Source organism: Stylophora pistillata, chromosome 13 (genome assembly GCF_964205215.1).
Source record: "Stylophora pistillata chromosome 13, jaStyPist1.2, whole genome shotgun sequence".
Classification (NCBI taxonomy): Eukaryota; Metazoa; Cnidaria; class Anthozoa; order Scleractinia; family Pocilloporidae; genus Stylophora; species Stylophora pistillata.
In genome coordinates this window covers 5,010,868-5,025,269 of record NC_142531.1, presented here as the reverse complement: position 1 = coordinate 5,025,269, position 14,402 = coordinate 5,010,868, and the positions used below count along the sequence as shown (strand labels likewise).

Below are 14,402 nucleotides of genomic sequence, written 5' to 3'. Positions count from 1 at the left end.
CGGAACAAATTATCAAGCGTCCAAAACACCTGAGACAAAACGTTGGCCATTTGGGTGATTTCTTGCTATTTCTCGTCGTTTTAGGGAACCTTTGAGCTTTTCTACTCTACGAATTTTGTAAAAGAAAACCAAAATTTGCGAGCTGGCTTCACTAAAAGTGCATCTGTCGGCTGTATAGGGCTGTAAGCAGAACGAGTCTTCCTGTTAAAGCGACAGTGAATAAAAAACATCAGCTCTTTGTTCGTGCACAAAATGTGTCGAAGCCGACTTCAGTTGACGCTTGCGATTCTAAAACCAGACCTAATGATGCACCCAGTGAGAACTAAGGTAGGTGAAAGGCCTCGAAAGTTTGATGTCGATATTTGCTTCGTTTGGATATACTTGGATGGTCCCGGGAAGAAACTACACAGGTTCAGGGTAATCCAATCGTAGATCAGAGAGACAACGGCCACCCAGAACAAGTGGAAAATATATAGAAAGCTAAAAACCGTCGAGCCCAGCTAAAAGGATGAACATTCACGTTAGACAATATTCAGGTTGATGAGATCCACACGAGGTTGTTCAAGGTTGTAAAATAGGGAACTGACTGGATTTTAAATTTGTCCAGGAACAAAGAACAGATGTGTTCACGAAACCAAAGAGGTGCTAGACTGGGTGTACATTTGTTTTCAGATTCCAATGTAATTCCAAGTACATTTTTAGAACTCGAAACTCAAAAGATTCAGTGGTTTTGGATGTAGAATAGGTTAACCAAAGCATGTTTATTGTTAGGTAAATAGCATTTGAAATATATTGGTAGTGTAACACTCAACTCCTAATTTAATATAAGTAATGATATTCTGCATTTCCATATTCTGACATATGCATCAATAACTTCAAAGCTTCAACATTCCCCTCCCAACAAAATCAGGCAACCATGACTTTCTGTGCATTGACCAAGCTTTAAACCCAGACCTTATAGACCTTTCTTTCAGAGCAGTTTGTTGTATCTTAGGAAATTCAAGGACGAAATTATAAACAAACCAGCAATGAACATGAACATTCCAAGATTCCTTTTATTCCTGTTCTTTCCCGCGTAGGCGTATCCATGTACACGTAACACAACTATGATGTAACTTAATATAATGTAACACAAGTATACCAATACAAGGTCACGATATAACACAGTTGACCACCAAAAGTGAACTATTTGCCTTAAAATACCTCCATATTTAAAGATTTAACACCTGTGTTCCACTGGAAAAACTCGACACCTCTGGTTCAGCCAGGCAAGGTTCAAATTCTCCACCTCCTTGGCACAGATGACATTCATTATGGAATGTTAGCTATTTTGTTTTTAACATCCATGACAGGAGGTAAAGAACATCATAAAGGACAATGGATTTCTTGTAATCCAAACTAAAGTTACCTCTTTCAGTCTTCAAGATGCAGAGAAATTTTATGAGGAGCACAGGGGTGAGTTTTTCTAATGTTCGTAATTTAGAAGGGACACTACCATCCCTATGTTGAATTTATTTTCACTAGGATTAGGTTAAGAACACACTAGGGAGGTGTAGGGTATGTAATCCAAAGTTGTTTTGAGGTAAGTGTTTTACAGTGATAAGTTTAGGTTGAAGACATCAGTAGAAAATTTCTGTAGACATACCATGAAGATTTTGGGATAGCATCGCATGACATCCCAAAGAACTGCAGCTACAAAGAAACCTAGCCTGATGAGTACACTTACCAGGAGATTAATTTGTAACTCTTGGACAAATAGACATTGTGATATTATTGGGCCCCTTTCCAAGTTTAGGTAATTGATTAAAGGAAGTTTTGTGAGAGAAGTTTTAAGAGAGGTGTTCATAAACTAAATGAAATAAGATAGTTGTTTTGTTTTTTTCGCAGAGCGGTTTTTCTTCAGTAGGTTAACTGGATATATGAGCAGGTAATTAGTATTAACTTTAAGTAAGGTACCTAATCAACAGAATCCTTCCTCATATTAAAGAAATTGAAGCCTGTGTGAACCTTTGACTTCTTTTTCTTGGAAAAAATTATAAGTCCTAAGCCCAAACTTTTTTCAATGCAAAATATTTTTATAAGAATTCCTTATGCAAGAATATAAGGACAAGTCTCATTTGAGGTTGAAATTGATATTTTTACCCTTTAGAATTGATTAACATATAACTTCTCCTTACAATATCAATACATTTTCCATTAAAAGGGAGATCAGCATAGGGAGTTTCATCCTCAACTGATATAGAACCAAATTCTTTCAACATTTTACCAGGAAATGTGTAGGGACTAGAGGGGAGAATTGATTAAGAGAACATGAAAGTCAAAGTGTTGATAACAAAAAAAGAAAATCACTGCTCTAGTAAAATGTTCCAAATGTAGACCTTTCTCTCCCCAATACAGCAAAATATACCAACTGACAATGACATTGATTTACTCTGAGTTTGTACATCCTAAATACTGAGTAAGAAGGATGAGTCATTGAGTCATTTGTTGCTCATCAATTTCAGACCATCAGAGAAAGTGTTAATTTTTTATTCCTCGTAAAGGACTTAAGATTTTTACTGTTGGGGCGTCCTACCCCCCTGTTATGAAACAAATTATATCTTTCTTTGACCCTCCCTCAAAACTTGAAAAAGGTGTCGGAGGTTTTCTTCTGTTGTTTCAGGATAATTTGAAACTGAAGTTATGCATCAAAACAAACCATTTGTCATTGTTGAGAAGTTTCTCCTTGTTTCCCCAGTGGCCCAATTACAGCCATGATTCTTGCTAAAGCGAACGGTATTGCACACTGGCGGGAACTGATGGGACCCACAAAGACCTATAGGTATCAAAGGAATTACGACGTTTTTGTTGCATCGTGAAACTGACGCGAGATTTGCACGCCGCAAACACCGCTGAAATACTATAGCCTGCATTTCAAGGGGGCAGTCCTTCCGTTTTTACGGTCCGTAAATGGGGGCGCAACGATCCTGTGAGCACTTACACACGTTACTATATCCAGAAATCAAATATCGTATTTAGTCGAGTAAGCCGCACCCAGCCTCGTGTAAGTGCCTACCCTGTAGGAAAGAAAGTTGATAAGCGCCCAGTCTCAAAGAAGTGCCCACTCTGATCTCATAGTCCATAAATTTTAAAAGCGCCCAGAGCGCTTTATCAAATATTAAAGTACAAATCATATAACTGCAACACTCGAATAACTACAGTACTCGAATGACTACAAATCAAATAACTGCAGTAACTAGTTTAATACTTTGCAGAACAGAATATCTAGATGTAACATGTTGTCTGGCGGGATGGGTTTTGACAAGCTTCTTGTTCTCGTTTGGCCCTATGTAAATATTCTAACTAAACTTTTCCTTGTCTTCAGAGCAAGAGATATCGCTCCAACAAGTATCCGAGCTTTATACGGAATAAGCGACACTAGAAATGCTACCCACGGCTCAGGTAAATTTCCGTTTCTTGTACTGAGGACAAACGGAAAGATCTTTCGTGGAAAAAGTTATTTCAACTCCTAAGGGCACTTTTTGGAAGAATGCCTCCGAGATATGCTTATGCTCTTTGAGGAGATTATTTATGCAATGATTTCTTTGAACTGTCGCCTTGCTATAGGGCAAGTTGCTTGAGCGATACGTTACCCTGTGAAACAACCTCCAAGGGCGTGGTTAAGGTGTAAAGATCGGGTGCTGGGGTGTTTTTAACTGAAAGCCGTCACAGCCGCCGGTCAGATAAAAAAAAAAAATCGCGAGGAACCAACCAAAACTCAAAGTAAAATAAAGCAGGCAGCTGTTTGACGTTGTAAGGTTGCATCTGATTGGCTGAGAGTGGTGCGAGTTTTCTAGAAAAATAGGCCCTTTGCAGCTGGGAGGTCACGTGCCTAGCAACGCCAAATTGGAGAGCAAGCACTTCTGCAAAGACAAATCGAATGAGTCTCTTGAGCATCACGGGTTTGTATATCTGAAAAGCGGTTATTTTGAATTGAAGCGGGCCCCCTTCCCGATTTTTTTAAAGGCATGGGGCGGCTGTACATAGGCTATCGTGATTGACCTTCACAAACCTAAATAATGGCTTTCTCGTAGACTCCGATGAGTCCGCTAAAAGAGAAATCGGCTTCTTCTTCCCCCACTTTGACAGCGAAAGCTGGTTTGAAACACACGAGCCATTTTACCGCGAGAACAGACATTCACTGGCTTGGGATAACGAACGAGAGATTCATTACGTACCCTAACGAACAACTCTAATGGCAAAGGAAAAGAAAAGACGCGAACTGAGATTACAGTATTGGCGGGGAAAAAGAATTACAAAAAATGGAAGAAAGAAACTCTGAGCTGGAGATTTCCTGAAAGTATGACATATCAGTGAGGTGCACGAGAAAGGCGTCACAAGATGGCAGAACTTCACAAACCGGCACGTGCATTATCGTCCACTTCGTTTTTAGTTCAGATATTTATTTCACGAGTATTTATTTGCACGTACAAACTCAAGCCAAAGCTCGAGTGGTGAGTAATAATGTCCTTTTCAGTAGTCATTTATCATCAATCATTTGAAACCTTGAAGAAAAGAGGGTGTACCTGTAACGTGTGTGTGTGTCTGGAAGTTGCTTAGCAACTATAATTACATCACTAGGCCAGGTCTCGCTTTTAGCAAAAACCGCGTGACACGAAAAGAGAACTGTGTGAAGCTATTATTTCCCAATCGGAATTTTTACGCATAATAAGAGTTATTTTCTTCGTAACTACGAACGAATAATGTGCTCGTCAAAAACCTAAGGCGAGTTTACCCTTTACTCCCTAACATCAGTATGCATATTCTCCATACTGTTTTCTCTACAACTCCCAGAGTGTGAACAAGGAGAATTTCTTTATCAATCAAGAGTTTCTGTAGTTGTTGATCAATTTCATTATTCTCATGACCGTAATGTGTGGTTCAGGGGTGATATTGTAAGGAGAAATTAGATGCTAGTCACTCTAAAGTGTGAAAAGGTTAAGGGTATGAATTCGTCCAATCCTCGCGCATCTCTGGCCCATTTACCCTCAAATTTCCATGATATGATTCCCAATTCTCCCTTCCAGCTATCACGAGTTTCCTTGTAAATTAGTTCTGAGAGTTTGTTAGTAAATCTAGATAACAACCTTGAGCTTCCCAGATTGTCTCTTGTCATAACCTGTTTTCTAAATAATGAACGGTTATTTTAAGGAGAATTTCTTACCACTTCCGGAAATCAAAATGTCTTAAATAATCCTCGAATATTTCTTCCTATTAAGCCTTGCTTCACAGGCCGAAATATTGTGGCCTTACAGTTTGCACACCGAGCTCCGGATTGCAGGGTGTGGGCGGGTGTCATCTCATTGTATCTTGTTGATAGGGAGACACAGGTTCCACGGTCTCTCTCTCTCTCTCTCTCTCTCTCTCTCTCTCTCTCTCTCTCTCTCTCTCTCTCTCTCTCTCTCTCTCTCTCTCTCTCTCTCTCTCTCTCTCTCTCTCTTTCCACTCCAGAGTGCAGCTTGTTACCCGCAAACAGAGAAACCCAACTGAATGTTGGTGTGTTAGCCGCGAAGGATCGGCACCTTATGCTCGCGTGACAGGTGTAACCATAGTTGCCTGCTGCTACAAAACCAAGATCATCTCGGTAATCTGACAGCACTACGAGCCACTCTCTTTTGAGACTTATTAGTCTTTATCTTTTAACTCATGATCATTTTAAATGGGTGCTCTCATATTTCACCCGTACTTGATATTCCGCCAGAACCTTTGAGAAAGCGCAAAACAGATAACCTGCTGAGTCTAGTCAAACTATCAATACCTCAGAACTTTTGGTTATTCCGAGGCCCCCGCCGATCCCGACCCTGTTTAAGAAAAATCCGTCCATCCCGCGACCCTGTTTAAGACACCCACCTAAGGCCTAAGGCATGTCGACCACAGGAAGTCACGTCTAGCTTAATTTTTTAATTAGATTTTGAAAACATAATTGGTATCATGCATGAAGAGCGCGCACCATCAAAATCACGCGCCGATCAAGGCTATCGCAGTCGAAAAGCTGCCTGGTGAGACACTGAAAAGTGAAACTGCATACCTTCCTACGACTTAAGACCCCGAAACCCTACTTTTTTTTGGCGTTACACACCTGTTTAGGTTCAATCTGGGAAAGCGCTTTTCTCCTTACCCCTCCCCTGCCCGGATCAAAATTGCTTTTCCAATGCAAGACTGTAAGAATGTCACTGGATTTTGACCTAGTGCCCTGGTAAGTTGACTACAAGGCTCTTCTTAGGTAAAAAGAATTCCATGCTTTTGCTATCGTTATACCACATCCGGTTCACCAGTTGTGTAGGTTTCCTGTCGTACTTATCCAAAAAGTAATTTTTTTTTTCTAATCACCCTGTCACATGCTGATACCAAGCTAAGACACACGTGTGCCTTTCGTGTAGTATATTTCAATATTTTGTTCACAAACAGTAAGGTGTGTTCGAGAAAAGCCCGTGTTCAGTTTTGCGGAGCACGGCCAAGGTGAGCAAGTTGTGAGCCTTGTAGAAGTTTGGAAAAGCGCTTGTTTAGGCTCGACCCGACAAACTGGACATTTGATCATCATATTGCAGTCGACAACAAGTAAAGCCTTGTTATGATAGTAACAATAAAACTGTGTTGGACAGACAGCCATTTTCGTCCAAGTGTGACGTCAGTGAAACTTTCAACGAGCTATAGCTTTCTTGTTCCAAGAGGAAGAAGAAAGCCCGTGGTACGTTGAACGACATCACTTCTGGCTCGATTACTGTTCCTTTTCTGCTCTCTAATTCACTTCTTTTCTCAATATCTTGTTTATTTTTGGTTGTGATGACGTTATCGTCATAACATGATATTAGCCTGCGTGTCGGCTTTCTTCGTTCTCGACAGGCAAAGCAAGAGAACATGACGAGTTAAGTAGGATTGAAAGGTGACTCCTCTACCGATCTGCGTGTGGCATAAGCTCAAGTTCTCCGCGCACGCAGATGGAATCTCACGCGGTATAAACGCGATAAGTCGCGTTTGAAATCACAGCTGAAACCTCTCGTGTTTGAACGTTAAACTCGGTCGCATAGTTACCTGATGTGGTTGGGAATGTTTGTAACAAAAATTTTCGTTGAGCAAGGCTCCCCACAATTTGGATTTTTTCCCAGCGTCAAAATCACGCTACGTAAGGTCGGCATTCTCTTACATAATTGCTACAAGTATCTTTGGAGTGTCTGTCCGACCTCGCGGTCACTTGTTCAAATCATGTGGAGGGAGGACGGGGTATGCTATTTTCTCAACGTTTTCGTTTTATACATTATTTCAACGTGCTGACTGGTATTTTTGTTTTATAGAAAATTAGTTTTGAGTGTAATAGAAAAACAAATCATATTCAGCTAAGTTTTGGTTCGAGACAATACGTTCCCATCCCCCCTCTCCTACACGCGCACGGCACGCGAGGTCACAAATGACATCGGATGCGGCCGGCCAAGTATAGTTCGTGGGCGTTTTAACTTATACGAGCCAGCTTAATCGTGTTTAATTTACAAGGCATTTCAATTCGCCTGAAAGACCGTTTGTTGTGTTGACCTATATAGCTGCATTCCTCCTAGAATTTCTTCTATTTTCGCCGTTTTTTATGAGAACTTGAATGATTTGGATCCACACGAAGCTATCCAAAATTATTTGGAGCGAAAATAGAACCTGCTGTTTAGACAACAAAGTCCGGGTGAAACATTGTAAACGGCCCGCGTGATATTTTTTTTTTATGTAAGCTCGTGTTTTCAAAACAATCCCGATATTCTGCAGATAACATTACTATGAAATTACGTGTCTTTATTTGATCCGGCCAGATGTAGAATCGAAGCAACCGCAAACTTGTCTCGATTTAAAGAAAAACTGCGGTTTCGTAAGACCTGTTGATGTCTTTTTTAAAGCTTAAAGGTTGATTAAAGACCTCCTCGAAGTGCAGCTCGTATTTTTATATTCGACGAAGAACAACAACAGCTAATACAGTTAATACAGTGACCTAGCTAGAGCTTGGTATGAAGGAAATTTGGAGAATTTCTAACCATGTTAATAATGACCGAGGTTATTTTCAGCATAAATTTAGAGAATATTGTGAATGTTTTCTTCAAGTTCATACTAGGTTTTACAGGCCAATTATCAAGTTTCATTTCTAGATGAACTTTATCATGTCTTAAAGTTATCTTTTATCAGTAAACGGTTTTCTTCCCAGATCACAATTAGAATGAACTAACTCATGGTTACAATAGCTTTTGAGCGACAAATTTTCCCCCGAAAGATCGATTTTCGTCTTTAATAAACCACGTTAGGCGACTGCGTGATGTCGCGCCGAGGTTTTCATTGCATTGGACATTTCTCCTCGGACTGCCTAAGATCTGTCAAATGCGGGGCTTACTAAATCATTTGCCTAGTAAAGCTGATCTGATTCAACCTCGTCCGTGAATTTTCAAAGCGTTTGACAGATCTTTATTTTCTCAAATCACATACTTACAACAAATGTTGTTTGCTTGGTGGGTTCAGCGCTGTTAATGGCTTTGTCAGGAAAGGCTGAATTCTCGTCGAGATATCCCAGGCTGATATTTCATGCTTTTTAAGCAGATTAGGCTGAAAAGTTGGGAAATCACTAAGATACCAAAGTTTTCTGATTTCAAGCTCGCAATTACAACTATCAATTATTGGAGTTTGACATGAAGGTATTGCCTCGGGCATGATGTCTCTGTTTTCAATCTTGAGTCGAAAAATTTAGCACAGTTGGTAAAATTGAAAAAAAGCGAAACCTTGGTACAAGTTAAAGACGTTCGAAATTATGCGCATAGTTGCGACCATCCTTTGAAAAAGCTACATCAAAAAGCAACAGAGCAACAGTCGACGTTACCAAAACACGAGTTCAATTGGACGATTTATGAGCACATTAAGGGAAGATCACGATCTCCACATTAGTAAGATTGTCTTCAAAGGCTGAAAAATTATTTCCACAGAAACTGTTTCCCTCAAGGACGGTGTGCGCAATTTGAGTTAAAACTTAACGAATTTAGAGTTATAAGTATCTTGGTATGCTCACGGAAGTTCCATATTTAGACTTCTCCTTGCTACAGTATAATTTTTCAACAACAGCTCCGCGAATATCCATGACAAATCTTGAAAATCGGTTACAGTGCGTAACGTATTTTATTTTATCTATCGCACTTTTAACTTAACAAACTGGGTTTTATCCTGCATTTAAGCAGTACAAGAAACGAGGGACCGTTTCTAGTACTCAGACTCATTTTGTATTTGGTTAAAACCTAATTTGAAGATCGAGACTTTCAAAAAGTATAAATTTAGCTTGTGAAACAAAAAGCATTTTCCTTGTTTGTTCCGGCGTGGTTCTTTCAAGTCCTATTTTTTTCAGTCTCTTTCTTTTTTTTTACGGAAAAGGACATATGCTCTCTCTGACTTTAAACAGAATTTTAAAAAGCTAATATTGTCGCAATGGTTAACCCAATTTAGTTTCCAAAAACCAACAGGAAAGTTTGTTGTGAAATGATTTGTAAATTAGAATGTCTCCAGGGCGCAGGAGATTGATATTTGTTCAAAATCTTCAGCAGAGCTTTCACCGAAAAAGCAAGAAAATTTTCGTTAATAACTTTTTATCAGAAGTCATGTTATGCATACAATTACCAACAAGGTTGAAAACGGAACAAGGAAGATTTTGTCCAGTGTCATGTGGTGTTTCAATTTTTTCCTTTGATACGAACTATGACAACGAGAAGACACAAGCATAATTGCTATTGATTTAGTTAAAGCAATTTTTCACGTTGTTTTCCCTCTCGTAGGGTTCTGAAAGTTTGTCAAATGCTCTTTCAGACTTTTAGTTTAAGCAGCTGCGAAAGGGTTTATCGATTGAGAAATACGATTATTTACACTTCTGAGAATTAACTTTTAGGGCCAATTTAAGAGGAATTTATGTAAAATATAACAATATTGAGCCGTGATTCTGTTCTTATTACGGAACGTGACAAGAAGCATTTATTTTGAATTTAGACTATCATAACAATTCATGATATAGAAACATGAATACTGCAACTACCGGTTTGAAAATAACTCACTTTTTAGTCTTCGCCTCGGGCGCGCTTTCAGTCAGCTTCAGTTTGTTTCTAAGCCTTTCAGTTTTGCAATATTTAACGTATGGATGCCAAAAAGCAGCAATTTACCTTGCAAGTTTGGAGCCTTTTTGTGAACACGCTCGCATTTGCTGGTAAGCTGACAAATTGAAATGTTATTTGCATATGTCAACTTTATTGTTTTTAATTAGACAAGACAATACTCTTTTCTAACCGTATATTGATTTGAATTTGGTATTTTCAAGTTTTCTAGTTGTTAAATTTTAGCTTTTTAATTCTACTTTGTCGCAAATGAGAGAAACTTTTTAATCAGATATTTTTGTATTTCTTCCTAGGAAGTTCTTGAGATACACGCTTGAGCCTATATTACTCTCAAGAAAAATTTGACAAACGAAATGACAGCCTGTGTGAGTTGAGAGTTCGGGTGAAATCAGTGAACGTTTACATTTACACACGAATTTTTGAAACTAGTCAGTTGGTCGCTTGCTCAACTATGAACCAACGTCATTGTGCAAAAGTAATGTAAAGGGAAAAAAAAACAGTATTTCAAAATATGACGAGTCTTCCCTCCGAGATCAATGTTGGCTGTCAAAATTGAGTCGTGTGGCAAACCCATGCGTTTAGCTTCACGGGTTGAACTCGAACTTATAAAACACGTCAAGAAAAAAACGTGTTTTAAAGCGTCAGCTGGATGGAACTATAACATAAATTTCTTAAGTAACTGAGTAATAAAAATCGAAACCCGCTCTATTAGTCGAAAATGATTTTGACCTCAAGGCCGATTTAAAAGTAACCAAAGGTTCTTTATGTGGCTTGATATATATTCTCAGTATTGGCTTTTAATTTGTTTTAAGCTGAACAAAATCTAGTGGGTCCTAATGTGAGCGAAAGTAGGATTTTTGAAAAGTGTTGCTGTCTCCAAGAAACCAAATTTTGCACCTCACACATAATTGTTTCAATCGTCTTGAACAGAACAAAAGAAATGTCATGCTTTGTTAATATAAGCTTCTAATAGCTTTACAGACACATTTTTGGCAAGCGAAATTCTCTACTGATGTTCTCCAAGCACAGTTGTTTCATTTAATTCTCACTTGACTTCATTTCAGGTAGATTTTACGCAAAGGACATCAGAAGCTGTCGTGCCCTCTCCATTTCTTGTTTCCTGCCATCACAACTCTAAGTCACTCATATGCTAACCAGCCAATCACTAGGGTCTTCTTTGATCTGTTTCACCACTATAAAAGAGTGTTCTTTGACTTTCACCTCTCAACTCTTAACAGTAAGGAAATGCGGAGAATTTCTAGTCATCACTAAGACCGCCATTAGCGCCGCTTATGAAAGAGAGTTATATTCTCATCTTTCTTTGAGAAAACTTGTAAGTTCAAGTGGAATTGTTTGTAAAAGATCGGTTGTAAATTCCTTTGTGTCTTTGTCACCAAACAGACCTGCTCTCCCACCGCTATACCTGCAGACGATGACAATCGATTTTCATTGAAATAAATCGAAATATCTATCTGCACAAATACGTATACTGCACGCTATCTGAGGACTTTTGGCCAGTTGACAAGAAACTCTCTCGAGAATCTTGTCCACCAAAACTCTTTTGAAAATGAAATTGCGTAAATCGATCTAAACACACCAGACGTTTTACACTTTTTTCAGCTGCTTTAACAGGTTGTTTTAATGGGGCTTTAGAAAGCCCAGAACAAATGTGTTATGAAAGAAATAGAACCTTAAATCAAACAAAAATAATAAAAAAAGAAATAAACCCACAAGAAACCAGAAAATGTTTCTCAAGCTTGGATTTTGATATCTGTTATGAAGCAAAGATCAGCAAACAGAGTAACCTCAGACAAGTTGATATTCAGTAAAAAATTTCTGGTGGTCTGTCAACTGAAAACCCTGCTGAGATTCTTACCCGGATGTGGCGAGAGTTTCCGTTTTAATAAATCCCTTAAAAAAATATTTACCCGCTGGACATGTAATAATAAGTCTTCAGTGGTAATGTTTTCCCCTTTTATAGGACAGACTTTTTCTTTACCGGAAAAGAAGTCATGCACTTCTAGTTTTTAATCTTCAGAGAAGACTATCCAATAAATAGATCTGCAAATTTGATCTTGGTGTCAGATTAAACTACTTTTCAAAATTTACATGAATATAGCTCTATTCAGTTCTCTGTTTTCCAGGAGTTTCTGGGTGATTACTGAAAGATGTGATTGCGATATTCCGGTGCGATAAGGAGAGGGCTTCAGATACTAATCGTTGATATAAGGCGAGAGGCTTTACATATCGCAGACAGGGTATATACGGGGACCAGTGGCACATTACACTTGAGGATTGAATGACGGTATTAACACAAAACAAAACACGCTCAAGAGAAAACAACACAACAAGGGCTTAGGTGAAGAATTTGAGTTTTAATTTCAGAACCAGTGTCAAAGCCGGCTTGACGGAGCCATACCAGAAAATTGGAAGCAAATGACAAATTAATTTCAGAAGCGGGTTGTTCTCTTTCAAGTCTCCGGCGGGGAGTTCGCCGATTTGACACACTCCGTCTGTCATAACGTCAGTTCAGAATTCTATTTACACAGCGTTCGGCAAAACAATGAAGACATCTACATAATCTCTGACTTGTTAAATTTCGCGATACCTTGTGATTTAATCCGCAGACAAACGGCGCGCGCAAAACACGGAACGAGTCCTAATGATCGCGCGCGCGATGCGTTCGAATGTCTTAAATAGTAAAGCCAAGAGCGGACTAAACGCGTCTTGCAAGTGAAACTATTATTCGATCGCAGGTAACGCAACAAGTCAGGTCGCTCCCGGCCAACGATCTATTATTCATTACAATGTACAAAGGATTCCCAGGTACAATGCCACAACACAAAGTCTACATGCGATATAAATTTCAAATTGCCTCAAAGTTAGCATGACAAAGAAGCTACCTTTTGAAAGCAATTTTTACCCTGTTTACGAAACTCGTCCATGTTTAAAGCGACCTCCACTAATAAATTGATACTGCTGAAAGCATCCAAAGTTTGTGCGGTGTGATGTTCATTTGCCGGCATTTCACTGTCGCAGTCTTCCGACTGTCCTTGCGATGAAGGACTGCTACATCCCACGTATTCGAACTCTCCCCGATACTCACAGATGTAAGACTCCTGATCGTGCCTAGCAAAGTCATTTTCGAAGTGTGGCTCGGGACTGGGCGATAAATTTCGTTGATACAAGCTATTAGGCGACGGATTTTTGACGTTCGCTCTTCGCGTGATGGTATAATTGCTGGGGTCGCGTCCTTCTCGTCGAATCATCTCCGGTAGTATTCGCCTACGCGCGTTGATGAACCAGTTGCAAACTTGAAGCACTGATAAGTTGGCAGCTTTTGATAGGTACTGCTTCTCTGCCTCCGAGGGATATGCGTTGAATCTGTGCTCCCATAGCCACATCCGCAAAACATTGACGGAATCTTTCGGAAGGTTCCCTCTTCTTCTCTTGGGCGGTGGGCTAGCTGCGACACGTGATGCGCGAAGTACCCTTTCACTTTCTTCCCTCATATTTTCCACGTTCTCATCCACTGCGGGAGGGGATAATAAATTATTAGAAACAATGTAAAGAAAAGCAAGAGTTTCTGACTAGTCGGGGTTTGAGCGTCAAGCGACTGACAATAGATAAGCGCGACTGTGCGAGTGTCGTATCAAGACATGTATTGATCTTATGAACTACTTCAACTGTCATCGGCAGCGAAAGGACAGTGAAATCACGAGACATGTCTAGTCTAATACTAGTTAGTCTTTCTGCGCAAAAATACTACAATCTTGTTTTAAACATTTGGTAAGCCTTAGAAACGAAGAGAAAAGGAGATTCCAAGCAACACTATCCCCCGACAAACATGAAGTCAACACTGTCAAAAGCACAACTCATTCATTCAGAGAGGCGTTGCGCACTTGGATGGTTTTCTTGCAAAATGACATTCGTTTAACCGGCTTCCGTAACTTACGGTAACGCTTGTTTCTCGTCGTCTTGCCCGTGTGGGGAGCCATGTCTTTTCGGCGAAACACGTCCCAATGTTGTCCAAGGTTTACACGGAATAGGCTCAAGGCGTAGAATTTGAAGCAAGCAGTGTTTGCGAAACCTGCAACAGCGAAGAGACTTTGACACTAATGACAGATGAAAGCGTGTGTGCAGCAGTGCGTTGCCTTGTGTTTGTGTAATTTACAATATAATAACGGCACGCGATTGGTTCAGAGTGACAATCTATTTGAATTGCGCTCAAATTTCATTGGTTCCTGTGGACAA

General features: G+C 39.6%; 2 protein-coding genes and 1 long non-coding RNA gene across 3 annotated transcripts in view; 2 read left to right on the top strand and 1 right to left on the bottom strand.

Moving 5' to 3' along the window:
• The first annotated feature begins 10 nt into the window (after positions 1-10).
• LOC111336778 (nucleoside diphosphate kinase 6, mitochondrial) lies at positions 11-5,131 on the top strand. The gene is made up of 6 exons (XM_022942933.2): positions 11-327; positions 1,353-1,455; positions 1,888-1,927; positions 2,738-2,821; positions 3,365-3,441; positions 4,074-5,131. The coding sequence occupies exons 1-6, from the start codon at positions 253-255 to the stop codon at positions 4,220-4,222; spliced, it is 528 nt and encodes a 175-aa protein (XP_022798668.1). The 5' UTR covers positions 11-252; the 3' UTR covers positions 4,223-5,131.
• Positions 5,132-7,007: 1,876 nt separating this feature from the next.
• On the top strand, positions 7,008-10,660 carry LOC148717347 (uncharacterized). The gene is made up of 2 exons (XR_015994729.1): positions 7,008-10,240; positions 10,442-10,660. It is a non-coding gene; the product is annotated as an uncharacterized LOC148717347 (long non-coding RNA).
• A 1,843-nt stretch (positions 10,661-12,503) lies between these two features.
• The window catches only part of LOC111336774 (uncharacterized), a 4,600-nt gene continuing 2,701 nt past the window's right edge, over positions 12,504-14,402 (bottom strand). The window contains exons 2-3 of the mRNA XM_022942930.2: positions 14,104-14,238; positions 12,504-13,680 (exon numbers count right to left, since the gene is read on the bottom strand). Of these exons, the coding sequence (XP_022798665.1) occupies positions 13,031-13,680; positions 14,104-14,146 (693 nt within the window). The 5' untranslated portion in view covers positions 14,147-14,238 and the 3' untranslated portion in view covers positions 12,504-13,030. The remainder of the gene's footprint in view (positions 13,681-14,103; positions 14,239-14,402) is intronic.

Excerpts from the sequence above, each read along its gene's own strand:
- LOC111336778 (XM_022942933.2), top strand. The coding sequence starts at position 253 with ATGTGTCGAAGCCGACTTCAGTTGACGCTTGCGATTCTAAAACCAGAC. Across the intron at positions 328-1,352 it reads TGCACCCAGTGAGAACTAAG|GAGGTAAAGAACATCATAAA; the intron begins GTAGGTGAAAGG and ends CATCCATGACAG. Across the intron at positions 1,456-1,887 it reads ATTTTATGAGGAGCACAGGG|AGCGGTTTTTCTTCAGTAGG; the intron begins GTGAGTTTTTCT and ends TTTTTTTCGCAG.